An 18,958-nucleotide genomic window follows, 5' to 3' on the forward strand; every position below is an offset into this window, starting at 1 on the left:
TGAGGGAGAGTAAATGTTTAGTCAAATAAATTAGAATTGAAATATAACATTAATTTATAACAACATTCATCATACGAGCTGTAACTATAAATTTAAAATAACAAGATATTCATTATTTATAATAATAACCATTAGTTAAAATAAGTTAAAATGATAAATTTTATTACTGAAATTAACATTCAACAAACATTATTATATTATACTATAACTAAGTTTACAATTCAACAAAGTGATAAATTATTCGGATTTCATCTTTGTGGAGTATGTAGACACGAGTGGTGCAATAAATAAGTGTTAACCAAAATTATTGTTCAACGAACTTATGGATAGTAGAAATAAAAGTTTAGATGCAAAGAAAGGGAATGAAGCAATTATATGAAACGCTGCCGTTTTTGCACCACAGCAGCCCCTGCTGTGTTTTCACCACAACAGGGGATCCACTCCCTTGAATTGGTGTGGATAAGTATCAAAACATTATGGGTTCGTTATTTTGGGCCTAGTGAATTTATTTAGAGTTGGGCCAGCTGACCAAGATAAGTGGGCTAAGGAGTATTTTAAATTCTTAGAGCTAGAATTTAATTAGTTGGGCTGCCAGTTTAATTGTTTGCACTGGAAACAAATTCAAGAATGAAAATAAGGCCGAAGGAGTAGGATTTTGGGAACTCGAGTGGCCGGCCAGCGTCACCCGCGACGCCTTGGGCGGCCACGAAAATCGAAAGGGAGATGAAGACGGCTTTCTAATGTCATGGGAAAAATCTCAGAAAATGAAAATTTATTAAGAAAGATGATGGGTAAGATTGAACATCTCGTAGGATTCATGCGTTCTAAATATTTATCTTCTCGAGTGTGACGTGTGTTTTAATTGTTTTTTTCGAAAAGGTTATTTGCATGCAAGTTAAGATCGGACCGAGCCGTTGATTAAGGAAAATACTAAGTTATTGAGATGAGCTCTATCACTTAAACTCTATTATTTTCAAGGATATGAATATGGTTATAAGGGTGGTTTAAATGTTACATCATGCTGTATTTTATGTTTTGAATTTTCTATCTAATTGTCTACTAGGATAACATCTTACTAGACTTTGATGGTTAATGAATTCGGGTCTAACTAGGGTTTGAGCCCCTACTTAGGCTAGTGCACTGATGGGGATCGTGAGCCGTCTTTTGGGTCAGTCGGTCAAGTGCTTGAGTTTGTGGCCACATTCTTGTTTCACATGATGGTTCAGATATGGTATATGATTGATGATGGTGATGATGATGATAGGCTGCGCAGTCATATTTTTACGATGGAAATGACTTTTAGTGTTCTCAGCCTTTTTAAAGTAAAACCTGAGATTCACTCAACGATGGTTTGACATAACTTTAATGATGAAAATGTTTTTGGCATGAGTTCAGTGAGTGCATCAAGTACTCAGTCCTATATATATTTTCCCTATGTGCAGGTTGAGCTATGACGAGCGCGGTGGATGTTGAGCATAAAAGTAAAGAATATGTCTATCAAATGTTCGGAATATGTTGTGTCTTAGACATGACATTATTCTACTCTCGAATGTTTCCGCTGAAAGTTGTTCATTTATATTTCGATATCATTGAATATTGTTTCCTTTCTATAGTTGAACTTTTATGACTTGGTACTCTGGTTTAAATGGTTGAAATTCCAAGGTTGATTCATGATTTCAAGTCGTTGATTGTTTCCCCCATTTCTTCCCCGCTTCTTTAATCCCCCACTAGTCACGGTTCAACCAAATTTTCTATCCTTAGAAAATGTGGTCATGACAACTTCCTATGTCCCTAAAAAATAGAAAACATTTTTAAACGACACGGGTTTTAATGCACAATTGATAAAGTAAGAGGGAGATAAAAAGAAAGAGTGATTGAGTATTGTTAGTGGAGAATGAGACTAACCTCATTAGAGAGAAAAAATTTACTTAAATATAATTGGTCTATTTTTAAGGGACATTCAAAAATAACAAATGTGGTTTATTTTTAAGGGACGCGTGTAGTACTAAGCAATGCAATTAAAGGTTTAAAACTAAGCAACGAAAATTAAAGGTTACATTTTAACCAACGGAAATTAAAAGTTACATGCTAAGCAACGAAAATTAAAGGTCGCGTATTAACCAATTGAAATTGAAGATTACAAACTAAGCAACAGAAGTTGAAAGTTTACATACTAAGAAACATACACTGAAAACAAATAAACTACGATCACTTCCCAAACAATTAATGTAAGGGACCAAAAAGAATTTTAGGGCAAATGTAAAGGACCAAAATTGGACTTTAGTCATAAAATTATTGGCCCACTAATAAGCTCAATATAATTAATAAAATTGGTTTAAATGCAAATTAGGTTTAAATGCAAATTATTGGCCAACTAAACCCTTCTCCTTCTCATCCACTTTATCTTTCAGTAAAATTAAAAAATTCGATCATAGGGCCGATCGACGGTCCTGTGGATCAGCCAAGGCCGATACAACGACTCAAATGGGGGAGGTGGAATGGGGCGAACATCGACCCCCCTTCCACAATAAGGGGTCGATGGGGAGCGGTCATAGGCTCGATTGTTCGCCCCCATTGCTAATGCTCTAACATGTTATATTGATTTGACACATTTCACCACGTAGGTGGTAATGTGCCAAGTGTACTCCACATCAGCTTTGATTTGGCTAGAATTATTTGTTGGGTGAAAATACAAAAAATCCAAAGTTTATGTATTTATATTAAAAAATAAAAGTTTCGGGAAAAATCAGAAAATGTTGAAACTTGAAAATTCACTAGAGTTAATATAGAGAGAATAAAGTGAGAGAAAGAAAAAAGAAACGTTTTATTTTTAATGACACAAGTCAAAGTAAGAAACGTGTCATTTTTAATGGTGACTAGTAGTAAGAGAAAAAATAAAAAAATCCAAAGTATATGTATTTATATTAAAAAATAAAAGTTCCAGGGAAAAATCAGAAAATGTTGAAACTTGAAAATTCACGTGAGTTAATGTAGAGAGAATAAAGTAAGAAAAATAAAAAAAGAAACGTTTTATTTTTAATGACATAAGTCGAAGTAAGAAACATGTCATTTTTAATGGTGACTAGTAGTAATATTTTTTTTTGCTAGGAAAAAGCGGGCAAAGCCCGAGAAAAAATGAATATAAGAAACACCTAGCTTATCATGTAGAAACCAAATATTAAGCTCTGTGGGTGGAGACTCCAGCAGATGAACGCCGTTGTGCACCGAATAAGCATAACGTGATAAGTAATCAGCAGCAAAGTTCCCTTCTATGTGCACATGTCGCAACATGACCGAGTTAAAATCTTGAAGCATTTTGCGGATTCTCAACACTATGGCTTGACAATTAGTAGAGATTTCAAATTGTCCCAAGATCATAGCAACAACCACATAACTATCGCTTTCTACTTCCAAAACTTGCACACCCAAACTTCTAGCCAATTCTACTCCATGAAAAATATACAAAATCTCAGCAAGCAAAATAGAACAAACCCCGATGTTAGCCACAAATCAATGTCTCCTGTTACCGCGTCATTTCTAATCAATCCTCCGCCATAGATATCCGCTCTGGGGAAGCATCCGTGTTCAACTTTATAGCTCACATTATCATCAAAGTTTAGCATTATGGTTAAAGAACCACTCCACTCCAACCACCCGCAGAAGTCCAATCCATGTTCGTCGCGCATCAACGCACTCACGGAGCATATGCATTCGAGTTTCTAAATGACGACCACACAAGTCACAACCCCCATCCAAAGATATGCATCGTTTTACCCTCTCATCATTAACCAAAATACCATTATTTAGTAACAACCAGAAAAAGTTTTAATTCGTTTTGGTCTATACCAGTTCCAAACTCACTTCAACGACATGGATGTAGAACTTCTCTCTCCACCCATCAGACCCTCATACGCCGTTTTAATAGAGAACTTGACTGTTGATGATGCCCCCAGAAAGCCTCAGCCCCACCTTCTGTTGAGTTTGGTGGGATGCTTGTTGCGATTAGTTCAACGATCTCGAAGTAAGAGATGTTTAAACTTAAACCATGCCCATCCTGAATTTTTGACAAAAAAAATACATCGTCTTATAAATAAGATAATTTGGGATTGGTTGTATCCCCACTGTATAGGGGCGACTCCAAATTTGGAGACTCCAAATTTGGAATCATCGATGGTTCCAAAATTGTACTGTATCTCCCCTCCTCAAACTCCACAATATCCTCTTCCACCTAGGCATGCACACGGGTCGGAAACTGCCGGTTCCGGTTCATGAACCGGCGGTTCACGGTTCATCATCCCCATGAACCGGAACCGGCCCGCCAAGGGTCCCAGCGGTTCCGATTCAAAAAACCGCCGGTTTACGTGGCGGTTCAAAACCACCAGTTTTTGGCCTGAACCGCCGGTTCCGGGCCGGTTCGGCGGTTCGTCAAAAATTTTTTTTGCATTTTTTTTATTTGTTTATCTATGAAATGTGCGTAAATAAAATTTAAAAAAATACGATGAAAGTTGCAATTTTATTGAGATTACAAGTTACAACAATTACAAATCACAAAAACCTTTGAAGTCTTAAACAAAAATTTAAATACAACAAGACTACTAGTCAACAACGAAGCTAATTACAAATTACAAAAAAGACTTAGAAGTTTTGAACAATAATTTTATTAGTATATATACTCTTAGTCGGCGAAGGAGATCTTTCTACATAACTAAATTGAGGACACCTTTAACAATTCAGCTTTAAATATTGAGTTTAGTCTAATAATCAATAATTATAGTAGAATTGTCAAAAGTTTCCCAGATTTAGCCTTATAGAGAAATCTATTTCATCGACTAGAGTATATACAAATACAATTATTTAATTGTATTTGCATATTTTTAAAGTAGAAACAAATGGGAAAAAAAAGAAATAAAGGAAAAAGGACTTAAGCTCAACTTAAATTTAAAATTTAAGTTGAGGTGCCTACGTATCTCCAATGCTCATTTGCATTAGGGAATCAAAGCTCACGTAGTTCTCTTACCTTACTTACCTATTTGGCTTGGCCGGCGGTTGACGGTTGGCCTACGATTCATCCCCGGTGAATTCTTCTTGTGATCCCTCCTGACGATCATCCCAATCATTTTCTTATTCTCTGACGTCAACTTTGGCCCAATCATCAAGTAACATCACAGCTTCCATATTTTTCGTGGAGAGCTTACTTCTTGATTCATCCAACACACGCGAGCCAACACTAAAATCGGACTTGATGGCGACAGTGGAGGCCGAAACAAAAAAAATCTCCTTGGCCATTGACGCAAGTATGGGAAAATCTTTCTCGTGTGTTCCCCACCAATCGAGGACGTCGATTTGGGCGGGAGGAGTAGGACCTTCATCACCAAAGGAAAAGAGTGAATCGAAATATAAATCTAACTCACTTACCATACCTGAGGACCTTCCGCCGGTGCTGTAGCTGTATAGGTCGGCTAATTGGGATTGCGCGTCGGGGTCATCATAATCGACTTGAAATGCGAAGCCAAAATTATGTTGTTGATGAGGGGGAGGTCTTCTGACTTGGTGGGTACTGTTATACTTGGTTTCATATTCAGTGTAGAGAGCACGCAAGTTAAACTCGAAGGTTTGTTGGATAATTGACCGGTTCGGGAGGTTTATTTGAAATGTTTCTGAGAGGTCTACTCTGAATTCGTCACTGGTATCCGATTGCAATGCTTTAAGTGGACCAAGATCAATAGAACTCAAATTGTTATAATAAAAATCTAAAATCTTGGAGTTACTGGCTAATTTCCATTTTGGATCCAAGACCTTTGCAATCAAAAACACCGTTGGAATCTCACTGAAATATTTAAGCCATTTCTCAATCATATAATATAAAACACACATCAATTCAGGTAAAGAGTAAGCATTTTTCATTGCAGTTTTAAAACCAAGTGATATATACATGCAATGTTCTAAAACACGAACAGCAGTGCAATAATAAACACCCGATAATTTAACAGTTACATTTTTGAAATATTTGAACAATTTAAATAAAGTCACGCTATGTTCCCAAAAACTATTCGAAAGATATAAATCATGAACTAGATAGGTTCTAAAAAAATCTCATAAAGAATCTTTATGCGTCAAAGTAGAATTCAGACAATCATATGTCGAATTCCATCTATGAGACACATCTATAGTAATTCGTATATATTACATTCTTTTGATGGCAATATTTCTTCCAAGCTTTGCCAATAGCTGGCTTTTGATGGATTAATCTAATTGCAGTTCTAATAGGACTAACATGCTTTTGTCATAATTCAAGCGCATCTTGTACACATAAATTTAAAATATGACATATGCACCTTTGATGAAAATACTTACCTCCAATAACTAGAGCACAAGCAACAATCAAATCACTAATACTTGCAGTGTTAGCAGTTGCATTATCAAAACCAACAGAAATTATCTTATTGCATAATTGAAACTCATTCAAAACTTGAATAATTAAAGAAGTAATTTCGAGTGTAGTGTGTGGTGTCTCAAATTCTCTAAAACCAATTAAACGCTTGTTCAAAGTCCAACTATTGTCCACAAAGTGAACCGTAATGCCCGTGTATGAATGCCGGTTAAAACAATCAGTCCATACATCTGAGCAAATGTTCACTTTGTGGCCCAAGTTAAGTAAATAACGTGATAATTTAACTTTTTTCTCTAAACATTATCTAACGGTAGATCGTCGAACGGTCATTCGACCTACTCTTTTGATAGCCACGTTTAAACCACTTTGCATAGTAACCTCACATTTTTTTATCATCATAAACATTAAAAGGAAAATGCTTCATTGTAGCCCATCTAGTCATAACGTCAGCACAATTTTTTTGATCATATTTAAAAAGAGGCGTACCTGACGAACCTGAGCCACCGGGTTGGAAGTTTAGTTGGGTTTGGGTAGAGGTAGTGCCACATTCTACCGGATGCTTTGTCACCAAATGACGACGGAGGATGCCATATCCCCAATCACTCGCAAATTTGTAGACTTTATCACAATAGTTACAATATGCATGAAACACCAATGTCTCTTCTTGAGAGTGCGTATCATGAGGACTTGGAATCACCACCGAGATCTTCTTGTAGTGTTTAACAAAAATATCAGATTTCAAAGCTTTTGTAATGTTAGTGGGTGGAGGGGGATGAGGCATCTCCTCATTTCCGCAGGTGCTAAACGGAATACGAGAATGAGATCTATCATCATTGTTGTCAGAGTCCGACGATATAGACACGTCGTACTCGTCATCTTGTTGTTGGGAACCACCGCCCCCGCCCTCACCTTGATGCATTTCAGCGAGTAGCATGGACATCCTATGATCTTCTTCTATCTATAAATATTATATAAGTTGAAGTTATAAGTAGGAACACAAAAAAAATTTAAAAACTCAATCTTATGAAATTATGAATTGTAAAAATAATTTTTTAAAACTTACTTGCATGCGTTCAGCCGCCACTCGGGAAACCTCTTCCATAACTTCTCGACGACTAGGTCGCCTGGATTTTGGGGGACGACTACTTTGATCTTGGGCAATTCCTTTGCCCCGATCACCACGTCCCGGTCCACCACGAGAAGAAGACATAATGATAAATGAAAGTAGTATGGATGAAATATGGAGTATTGAATAAATGGTAAATTACGAACATAACAACAAATATAGTAATAAGTAGTAACTAGTAAACAACTCGAACAATCAGAGAGAATGAGGAGAGAATAGAGAAATGAAGATTGAGAAGGAAATCCTTGTTAACACAAGAATGAGGTGAGTTAAAATGATGGGGGGAAGTGGGGTATTTATAGGAGTAAAATTGGAAGAAATAAAAAAAAATTCAAATTTCAAATTCAGCCGGTTTACCGCCTGAACCGGCGGTTCAGAGCAAAACCGACGGTTCAGTCCACAGCTTCTGACCGGTTTTCAGGCCTATACACTGCCACCTACGCTCTGCCACCTGAAAAAGCACCGGAACCGTCGGAAACCGGCGGTTTACGTCAGAAATCACCGGTTTTTCTGCACACCTCGCCTGCAACCCTACGCCCTAGCCGGAATCTGCCCGTTGGGACCGTTGAACCGGCGGTTACGGTTCGTCATATTTCCGAACCTGAACCGGCCCGCTTGAACCGCCGAACCGCCGCCACCGGTTAACCTCCGGGCCGGTTCGGTTTGTGCATGCTTACTTCCACCTCTCCAGTAGTAATATTTAAGAATATAAAATAACCAAATATTTGAAATAAACACGTGGAACTAAGTCAAAGCTTACAAATCACGGTTCCACTCAAATATAAAACCCACCGCACACCGTTGTTCGGCGCCAAATCTCTCTTCTCTTTCAATGTCAAGTGGCGAGAGTTAAGTGAATAGGGTTCGTAGTAGACTAAGGAAGCCCGAAATGGGGAGTTCGCAGCCCCAATTGTTCAGCGTCAGAATAGTTTCAATCGACTATTACATGGCGCCTCCGATTCCCGACTTCGACATTTCTTATAGCCATTTCCACGGTAAATTTCTCTTAAATTTTTTTTGCTAAATTGAGGGACTAGTTTAATTTTTGTTTTATTTATTTGCCAGTTTTCTTGTGGCTTTTATCCTCTGATTCCTCTCCATGCGGTTTCCTTCTTTTTTTTTTGCTTCGGTTTTCCGTTTTGATATGTATGGTTGTTGAGGTTTGTGAAGCCGCCTTGTTTAGGTGGGAAGGTGAACGAGGTTCCAGTGATAAGGATATACGGTTCGACTCCGGCTGGTCAGAAGACATGTTTGCACATTCATCAAGTATGCCAATTGGATACTCGAAATTCTTGTTCTTTTGTATGATTATTTTCTGATTCCATTATTAAGTAGGCTAATGTGATACCATGAATTCTTGTCAATGGTTTGCATTCATGAGCTATTGCTTAGGCTCCCTTTGTGTTTTGCAGGTTTTACCTTATCTGTATGTTCCTATTTCTGATCTGGGGCCTATAACAAATGATGAAGGTATGACTTGAGCATTTTCTTTGCCCTCAATTTTTTCAAATCGTGCATTAATATCTATCTTAGAGAACACAATAATTGTGGGACTAATGATATTTTATTTGAACTAGACTAATGACTTATGTACTATGCTTTATTGCCTAGGTATCATGTAGAGTTCCTCTTTCACCATATTCGTTATTTACCATTTCTCCAAAATATTTTGGATTAAATATAGTTTCCATCTGGGATTCTAATCATTATGTCTTCTTTCTTTCTTGTGATTGAGCAGCTGATTCATGCATGCATTCTGTATCTCTTGCCCTTGAGAAGGCCCTGAAGGTTTTAGTTGAATCTGAACACCCACTTTTTATTTTCATTCTAAAGCATAATTCACCCTCACTACTAGTATAAAATAAGAATCCATTTTTAAAATTTAACAGCTTAAAGGAAATACTGGCTCAAAACGTCAACATGTACATGGCTGCAATCTTGTTCGTGCCAAGAAGTTCTATGGTTATCATTCTTCAGAGGAGCTCTTTGTGAAGTTATATTTGTATCCTGATGCTGCTAGTGCATATCATATTTCATAAGTTGCACCTTACATTAACACGAGAAGGGAATTGCCATCCTTTTCTCTTTATAGTTTGCTCCTACTTCAAGCATTTAATGTGTAAGACCTTGACATAAAGATCAGCTACCATCCACAGGATGTTTCTCGTGCTGCAAATCTTCTTCTGGTACCATTTTAAGCTTCTTTACTTTTCAGCATCTGTATTGATGCAATAACTTTTCTGCTTCATGTATTGTTTCTGTAAAGCTATTTGGATGTCTGTTATAAACTTATAGCTGATGAAGGTTAGCTGGCCCCAAGTTTGGTATGATAGTTGGACTATACACGTTTTTTTATTATTTTTGGCTCCTTGTATTCTTTTATTTTTTGATTTCTGCCTAGCTCTGTATGCTTGTGCTGGTGGGTGAACTGTGTGTTTGTTTACGTAGATGTGTATATATTTGACTATCGGGCTTTTCTATATTATTTAAGTCGAAAGCATTACTCAGTACATTACTTTTAGATTGATTATAGAGGGAAAATAATTGCCAGTTGGAAGTTGCTGCACGTGTACTACTTATCCCCGAAAATTTTGTTGTGTCCCTCATTTCCCCCTACAATTTTGCAATCCTGGGGGGAATCTAACCTTTTCTATTATCTGTAGGTTGGTGCTGTACTAGATAAGAATTTGCAGCCATATGAATCACATATACCTTTCCTTCTGCAGTTCTTGGTAAGCATATCTCCGAACACAAATCAATTTTGTGCATTTAAGTTCTCCATCTTGTGGCTCATACTCATGGTTCTTACTAAACTGCAATTGCTTAATCATCTCATGGTTTGAACTTTAAATTCTTGCTGTCACAGCACTCACGTGGCGATTATCTTATGGTTACAGTTATTTCTATCATAACACCTGTGTGCTAGTTTCCCTAATGTCGTCTATATATATCTCTTTCCAATCAATGTTAATATTTCAGTGATGTTCCTACAATGACAATTTCTTTACATGCCTTGGATAAGTTTGCCACTTTGCCTAGTTTTATTTTCTGACAGTTGGGTTGAAAATAACTAACCTCTTGAAATTTGTAAGCATCTCTTTTGTTGCTTGGTCATAAGTGGAAGCAGAATTTAGAAAAACATGTGTAATTGATTATTCTCTAGAAGTGCCAAAACTTATTGGGTTCTGCTCTAATTGTCTCCTCTTTAAAGATTGCAGTAATACCTCCTTTTACACTTATTTATACATTTCATAATTTCAGATTGACTACAATTTATATGGAATGGGCCATTTACACGTTTCTAAGATGAAGTTTCGCCATCCTGTTCCAGATGTTTACTCAAACCAGAAATTCAAGTACAGTGGTAAACTGAGAACATCAAGAGATGACACCACTTGCACGGATTTTCAGGTTTCTGTGGTGTTCCTTTTGCTCAGTCTAGTGAGTGGATTATGAATTTGGATTTGAATCAGGCTATACTATGATTTCTTATATAGGCAGATTCAGGTGGTGATTTATCTTTGGCTACTCCGATATGGATATCTTCTACGATTCCTGATGGGTGGATATGGCAATTTTCAAATCAACTTAGTTCGTCAGCAGGTGAAGATTATCCACTGTTCAGGCGCCAGAGTACCTCTGAACTGGAAGCAGATGCTGTAGCACATGGTTGTTGCTCTACAGTTGTCCGAAGGTTGATGTGGTTTTTTTCATGGCCTTTAACTAATACATACTTTTTCACACGCATTGATTTGCAGATATCGTAAATCAGCAGTTTATATCATATGTCTCTATGTCTCAAACTTCTTCCAACACGAAAATGGTTCAGTCGTTAATACCAATATGGGAGGTTAGTTTCTAATCAATCTCATGAATTGCTCACTAATTTTGCTAATTATGATTGTTTCTTTCTTTCTTTCTTTCTTTCTTTCTTTCTTTCACTAGGAAGAACATGTGGCGAATGGGGTAACTGAAGTCATGCTTCTTGATCCAGAGAAGCCACCACCACAAGATGTTTTAAGGGATCTGTTAGGTGGGGCTGAGTTTGAGAAATATATCGAAGTGTTAGGTGATTCGGATAACTGCTCACTTTTGACTCCTGCGTCAGTTAAGTCTTCAGCAGTTTGTGGAGATTTTCTCGACCCTGTGGCTGCTAACCTTGAAGAAAGCAGTTATTTGCCATCCAATTATTTAAAGGCACTTGAAAAGAATGGACCTCTTATATCATTAAGCTCACCATTTCAGAAATTTGTTGCAGCAGAAACTAATGAGACTGATGCATCTAAACAACTGCAACTATCTGCCGATGTGGAACCGTCAACTGCAAAGGTGATTCTCAATATTCATGGCTCAAAATGTCTGCGTTATAAAACCAAACATAAGTATGGAGAAAATATTCCCCGATTCTTCATTGACTCAGAACTTGTTTTTCTGTTAGTTGGGTTACGTTTTTATTAACTTTTTGTATTTATGAATTGTGTTCATTAGGATGAAGATGCCTTAAGGCTTTTAAAGTGGCTTGCATCTTCTCAGGCTTCAGAAGATATCAACTCAGATGATGAACTGACTCGTGAGACAATTTTAAGTCCCTTACTTCCTTCCAAAGAAATTGACAAAGTGTTAGAGAGAGCCAATGTAGATTATGAGAGTGAATCTCAAAAAGAGTGTCAAGATATTCTCGATTCTGTTGATATGATTAATGGTGAAGACCAGGATGCCATACCCTTCCAGTCTGCGGAGTACAATGATCCTAACAAACGTTTGTGGAGTAGGGTTATTCCGCAAGTGGATGGATCCAGTGACGATCCACCATCAACTCCCTGCTCAGGCGAGTCACCCAAAACAGAATATAGTGAAGCAAAGTCAAATGTTGAAGCACAATCATGGTCTAGAATAGCCTCAAACTTGAGAAATAAGCATCTAAATAAAAGACCTCAATGGGGTTCTTTACCTGTTTGTTGTCAGAAAGTGAGTGATTTTTCACCTACCAAGGTAAAAGAAGATTTGGGAACATCTTGGACTGGAAATGAACCAGATAAACTTCCATGTGTAAAAGTTGATAAGAAGAAAGATATATGTCACACTGGGAAAGCTAGTGTAATAGCTGAATGCTCCACACGGGATTTGATGAGGAGGAAACGGTCTTGTCGAGTCGAACTCGCTGATCATAGGAGCCCAGTGGGAGTTCGGGATGCAAAATTATGCTCTGATTCTGATTGTGCAAGCAGAGACGTATACCTTGCCTCAAGATCAAGGAGTTGTGATGAAAACAAAAAGGCTCTTACTTCACAGACAAAGTCACATGAAAGGAAAATAAATTCAAGTGTTGAGGTCTGCAGTGAGGCTATTCATATAAACCCATCTTGTTCCCCTGTTTTAGGGGAATTGCTTGGATCATCTTGTGAGGATGGTATGGATGCAGAAAATCTACTAAAAATAGGAAAAACTGAGTGTGTTAATCATAATTACAGCTGTTCGGGTGAATATTTGCACAGCACTGTTGATTGTAATGTGAATGTTGACGAGTCTGAACAGGCTCATGTTTCAACTATGGAGACTTTTGGTAAAGTTTTAGGTCGCACAATGCAGCTAACTGATATTGTGGAATCATGTACTGTCCCTTCAAATTCAGCTGCAAGGGACCCTGCATACAACACTGATTGCACAAGCGAAAGGTTTACAACCTCAATCTCTATTCACAAGTTGCACAATGTTCCAGCTGAGAATTTGAAGGGCATGGGAAGGGAGACAGCAAACATGCAGTTTGAAAAGTCACCATATTGTGGAAAAGATCCTGGTATGGATGAAGCTTATGACTCATCAAAAGACGTAGACCAGGAAGCTGAAACTGTAAAACTTACTGCTATGACCATCCCCAAGAAACCTCCAACTATAGAGAGGAAAGATGAGGGCAAGACTGACGCTTCTTTGTCTCTTCAGGGAAGATCTGGAAATGATTTACAGCCTTTCTTTGAGAGGAATTTCCTGGAAGACGAACAACTTCTATGTGTTAACCCTAGAAAAAGTGGGCTTGTCGATAACCATGAAGCAGTAATGGGCGTTCCTGTTCTTTACCAGAATGATGGGTCATATTTATACATGCTGACTCCTGCAATGTCACCTCCATCAAGGCAATCTGTTGATAGATGGCTGTTATCTGATTGCTCTGACATTTCCAGGCACAAGATGGACTCACCACCGCAATTTCTTCCGATGTCTGATGGATTATCTGGTGATTTGGTGGAAGAACGAGATTCTCAGGCTACTGACAGGTCCATCCTGCCTGAGTCTCCTTTTATGTCCGTGTGTGACAAAAGGCCAAAGCGAACTCAACCACCAGAGCATAATCAAGAGATTAAGAGGAAACTAGAAACTAGCTTCTCACTAGATACCTCTCAGATATCTGGTCCTGATAAAAAGATGAGGCTCACTCCATTAAGTCAGATTGGTTTTCGAGATCCAGCAAGTGCGGGTGAAGGACAGCAGCTAACATTGCTTAGTGTGGAGGTACAGGCTAAGTCTAGAGGGGATTTAAGACCTGATCCTCGCTTTGATGGCATCAATGCTATCATTCTTGTTCTTCAAGAGGACAATGCATCTATGTTCGATACTTATGTTCTTCTGCGATGTGATTCTGCTAATCTGGAAAAGGACCTTGATGCAGTTCTGGAGTCCAAGACATTTGTTTTTCAGGAAGAATCACAATTGTTTAATCATTTCACGAAGCTAATCCATGATTTTGACCCTGATATTCTTATGGGCTGGGATGTTCAAAGCGGTTCCCTTGGGTTTTTGGCTGAAAGGGCAGCACATCTTGGCATTGGTTTGCTGAATAATATATCGAGGACGCCATCTCGAATCAATATATCTTCTGCAGATTCTAGGACTTCTGACAAAGAAAAAGATTCCAAATCTGTAACTGGTGAAGTAGTTCATCTAGAGAACTCCATAATTGAGGATGAGTGGGGCCGGACGCATGCCAGTGGTGTTCATGTTGGTGGTAGAATTGTGCTCAATGTCTGGAGACTAATGCGTAATGAAGTTAAGCTAAATATGTACACAGTTGAAGCTGTTGCTGAGACAGTTCTGAGGCGAAAAATTCCATACATCCCTTGGAAAGTGCTAACAAGATGGTTTGCTAGTGGCCCTGGACGAGCAAGGTATAGATCTATTGATCATACAAGTGAGAGAACAAAGTTGAATTTACAGATTCTGAATCAGCTCGATATGATAAATCGAACATCAGAACTTGCTAGAGTATTTGGTATTGACTTCTTTTCAGTACTATCTCGAGGCTCACAGTATCGTGTTGAATCAATGTTTTTGCGTTTAGCTCACACACAAAACTATCTTGCCATTTCCCCCGGAACCCAACAGGTTGCTAGTCAACCAGCAATGGAATGTATACCGCTTGTTATGGAGCCAGAATCAAGGTTCTATGCAGATCCTGTCGTTGTTCTGGATTTTCAGTCTCTTTATCCGTCGATGGTAATTGGATATAACCTTTGCTTTTGTACATGTCTGGGAAAGATCACACCTCCAATGACACATGGACTTGGCGTCTGTGCATATTCACCACATTTAAATACGTTGCGCAATTTGAAACACGAGTTACTGGTAGCTCCAAATGGTGTCACCTATGTTCCGTCAAAGGTACGGAGAGGTATACTACCTAGGCTGTTGGAAGAGATACTATCAACCAGAATCATGGTGAAACAAGCTATGAAAAAGTTAGATCCGTCTCAGCTTGTTCGACACAGGATATTAAATGCTCGACAGCTTGCTTTAAAGCTTATAGCAAATGTCACCTATGGCTATACAGCTGCTGGGTTTAGTGGACGCATGCCTTGTGCTGAACTTGCGGATAGTATCGTGCAATGTGGCCGTAAAACTTTGGAAACTGCAATCTCTTTCGTAAACTCAAATGACAAGTGGAAAGCGAAAGTTATTTATGGTGATACAGATAGGTTTGTAGTCTTACTCATTACAATGCTTTTGTGAGTCCTTTAAAATTGAAAAAGAGTTAAATGTCAAAAATTTTGGTTTGGTTTTCTCCTTGATGAGTTACTCATGCTCTTTGGTACAGCATGTTTGTGCTCCTTAAAGGGCGGTCTGTTCAAGAAGCATTCGCGATTGGACGAGAAATTGCATCAGCAATAACCAAAATGAATCCCAGTCCTGTCACATTGAAAATGGAAAAGGTTTACCACCCCTGCTTCCTCCTTACAAAGAAGCGATATGTTGGTTACAGCTACGAGAGTCCCGATCAGAGCAAGCCGATCTTTGATGCTAAGGGTATTGAGACAGTTCGAAGAGATACATGTGCTGCTGTATCCAAAACTATGGAGCAGTCATTGAGGATCTATTTCGAAAGCCAGGATATATATAAGGTATGGGGTATTTTGGGGGAGGGTACTAGGGGGTGCTTCAGCAACCCCGACCCATTTGTATAGCAGCTACCTGTTATTTCTGCGAAGATCTGAATGCATATTTGCTTTTCCACTTTCCTGTTCCAGGTAAAAGCTTACGTGCTGCGCCAGTGGACGAAGATATTATCTGGCAGGGTCTCCATTCAGGACTTTGTTTTTGCAAAGGAGGTTCGCTTGGGCACGTATGCTGAACGTGCTTATTCACTTCCTCCGGCTGCAATTGTGGCCACCAAATCACTGCGCAAAGACCCTCGGGCAGAGCCTCGGTATGCTGAGCGGATACCTTACGTTGTGATCCATGGTGAGCCCGGTGCTCGTCTAATGGACATGGTGGTCGACCCGCTTGAACTTCTAGCCATCAATTCCCCTTTCAGACTAAATGATATCTATTACATTAGGAAACAAATCATGCCTGCATTGCAGAGAGTGTTTGGGCTGGTTGGAGCTGATCTGAACCAGTGGTTCCTGGACACACCCCGCCCGGTGCGCGAAACTGCTGGGAAACGCCAGACTGTCGCGCAGAATCCACAGAGGATGAGAATTGATTATTACTATGCTTCGCAGCATTGCACTATCTGTGGAGAGGTGGTTCAGGGATCAGCTCATCTCTGCCATGATTGTTCCAAGAATGAAACAACTGTTGCTATAGCCTTGGCGGGAAGAACTTCGAAACTCGAAAAGAATATCCAACACCTTACTGCTGTGAGTATAAAAGAGTACTTCTCAGAATTCTTATGTATTCGTTGTTGAAAGACACTCCATTTCTGTTTGACCTATTACGGCAATCTGTTAAATCTCTTTCTCTCTCTCCCCAAATATGCAGATATGTCGTCATTGTGGAGGGGGGGATTGGGTTGTTGAAAGTGGAGTGAAATGTACTTCGTTAGCGTGCTCAGTTTTCTATGAGAGAGTAAAAGTTCAGAAAGAATTGCAGTCACTGCCTGAAGTAGCTACAGCAACTGGTTTCTACCCAAAATGCATGGTAGAGTGGTTCTAACTCTTCAACCTTTACACATTATAATGATTTTTAAGAAGTTTCATATAGATGTAGTATGTATGTGTACATAAATATAAACTGTGTACAATTATAATACTAAAATATTGAGCACATATGTATACATACTAGTGTTTTAGGCTAGATTTCCATTTGTCTTATCGGCGGGAGAGAGACTTGGGGAAGATTGGTGCAATTCTTGTAATTTGATGTGGAAAAATGTAACGGGGCTACTTGTATGATCATATATAGGTTGGTTTTATTTGTTGCGAGTGGAAATTGATTGTGATAATAAGAATGTTTAATTTCGTATATTACGTGTTTAATCTTATACTAGATTCTTTTGAATTGAAGATTTATTTTGTGTGATACGATAGATTGATAAAGATAACTCAAGGTGATCCACTATTTCTTTTGAATGGTTGATTACTTTTTGAATTTATTTTTGATCATATTGTCAGCATGTAATCTTCGAATTACGATTATTTCATCATCCCCCAATGCTGAGTTGATTACTAGGGAGGTCAATCAAGCTAACTTGTTTGGGTTGTCGGGCTATTTGGGATATAAATTTTCCAGTTTATAAATTTTCAATCCTAATTCAACATTTTAAGAATAATATCTTGTAATCAAAATTTTTCCCTTTAAAATAATTATAAATTTTAGATTTTTTTTTCTTAAGAGCATTCATAATAGGAATGACTTCCCAACAGACTAGCACTAAGACTTTCTAAAAACACCTTCTGCCACGTCACTAGGATTTCCCACTCTACTGCCACATCACTACGACTTTCCACTACACAATAGTGGACTAGCACTAGGACAAGCACTAGGACTTCCCAACAAACAAATTCACATTTTATATACGGAATTAAAATTTTGACACAAATACGGAGAAAATGCAATCATAATTTCATTAAATTAAAAACAATAAAAAAGTACAATTAAAAAAAACAATTTCAAGAAATTACATTATTAATATCAACGTGCATTCTTCCGCGCCCACAACTCTTAAATTATATCCTGCTGGAGTCGAATATGGGCTTCTTGTTGGTGCATGTCGGCATGGGCTTGGAGTCGTCCGGCGTCATCATGAGGTATCCCCATTCGTACATTGGCGGTGGCCACGCTGTGTCTTGGCCCGGCGGCATCTTCATTGGTCCAATCAGTCAATTCTGGACCTTTTTGTTCTACGATCATGTTGTGCATGATAATACATGCGTACATGATATCAGCAATTCAGTCGTCATACCACAAACGGGTTGGAATCTTCACCGCCGCCCATCGAGCCTAGAGCACACCAAATGCCCGCTCCACATCCTTGCGCGCTGACTCCAGTCGGCTCACAAAGTAAACCTTCTTATCTTCGAGCGAACATCTGATTGTCTTCACAAAGACGGGGCACCTAGGGTATATCTCATCCGCCAAATAGTAGCCCATATGATGTTGGTTACCGTTGGCGACAAAACTGATGGTCGGACCAACGCCCTTGCACTGCTCGTTGAAAAGGGGCGACGACTGAAGGACGTTGACGTCGTTGTTCCCTCGGCTACCTCAAAATATGCATGCCAAATCCAAAGCCGGTAGTCAGCTACCGCTTCGAGGATCATCGTGGGATTCCTGCCTTTAAAGCCGGTCGTGCAGTGACCCTTCCAGGCGGTGGGGCAGTTCTTCCACTCCCAATGCATGCAATCTATACTGCCCAACATCCCAGGTAACCCGTGCACCGCCCCGTGCATATCCATCAGTTCCTGGCAGTCTTGGGGGGTAGGCTTCCGCAGGTACCTCTCCCCGAATATTTGAATGACGTCCTGACAAAAATACTTGAGACAGTCACGGGCAGTCGTCTCGTCGATGTGGATGTACTCGTTGAACATGTTGGCCATTCCTCCGTAAGCTATCTGCCTAATTGCAGCAGTGCACTTCTGTACAAGCGAGTGACCGGGTCTGCCACTCGCATCCTCCCTGAATCGAAAATACTTGTACCGACGCTCTAAAGCGTTCACGATACGCATAAA

At 39.0% G+C, this 18,958-nt stretch overlaps 1 protein-coding gene across 2 annotated transcripts; it reads left to right on the top strand.

Annotated features, from left to right (window-relative positions):
• The first annotated feature begins 8,329 nt into the window (after nt 1–8,329).
• Nucleotides 8,330–17,252, top strand: LOC121798910 (DNA polymerase zeta catalytic subunit-like). 2 transcript variants are annotated; one of them, XM_042198171.1, is made up of 15 exons: nt 8,330–8,512; nt 8,701–8,783; nt 8,930–8,987; nt 9,256–9,305; nt 9,407–9,519; nt 9,661–9,703; nt 10,181–10,249; nt 10,779–10,928; nt 11,015–11,186; nt 11,276–11,367; nt 11,463–11,846; nt 12,006–15,484; nt 15,604–15,907; nt 16,034–16,648; nt 16,770–17,252. In XM_042198171.1, the coding sequence occupies exons 1-15, from the start codon at nt 8,407–8,409 to the stop codon at nt 16,941–16,943; spliced, it is 5,892 nt and encodes a 1,963-aa protein (XP_042054105.1). In that variant the 5' UTR covers nt 8,330–8,406; the 3' UTR covers nt 16,944–17,252. The 2 variants fall into 2 exon arrangements, with proteins under 2 accessions (XP_042054105.1, XP_042054106.1); XM_042198172.1 differs by having other exon boundaries at nt 8,371–8,512; nt 8,688–8,783.
• Nucleotides 17,253–18,958: the final 1,706 nt, after the last annotated feature.

Source organism: Salvia splendens, chromosome 4 (genome assembly GCF_004379255.2).
Source record: "Salvia splendens isolate huo1 chromosome 4, SspV2, whole genome shotgun sequence".
Lineage (NCBI taxonomy): Eukaryota > Viridiplantae > Streptophyta > Magnoliopsida > Lamiales > Lamiaceae > Salvia > Salvia splendens.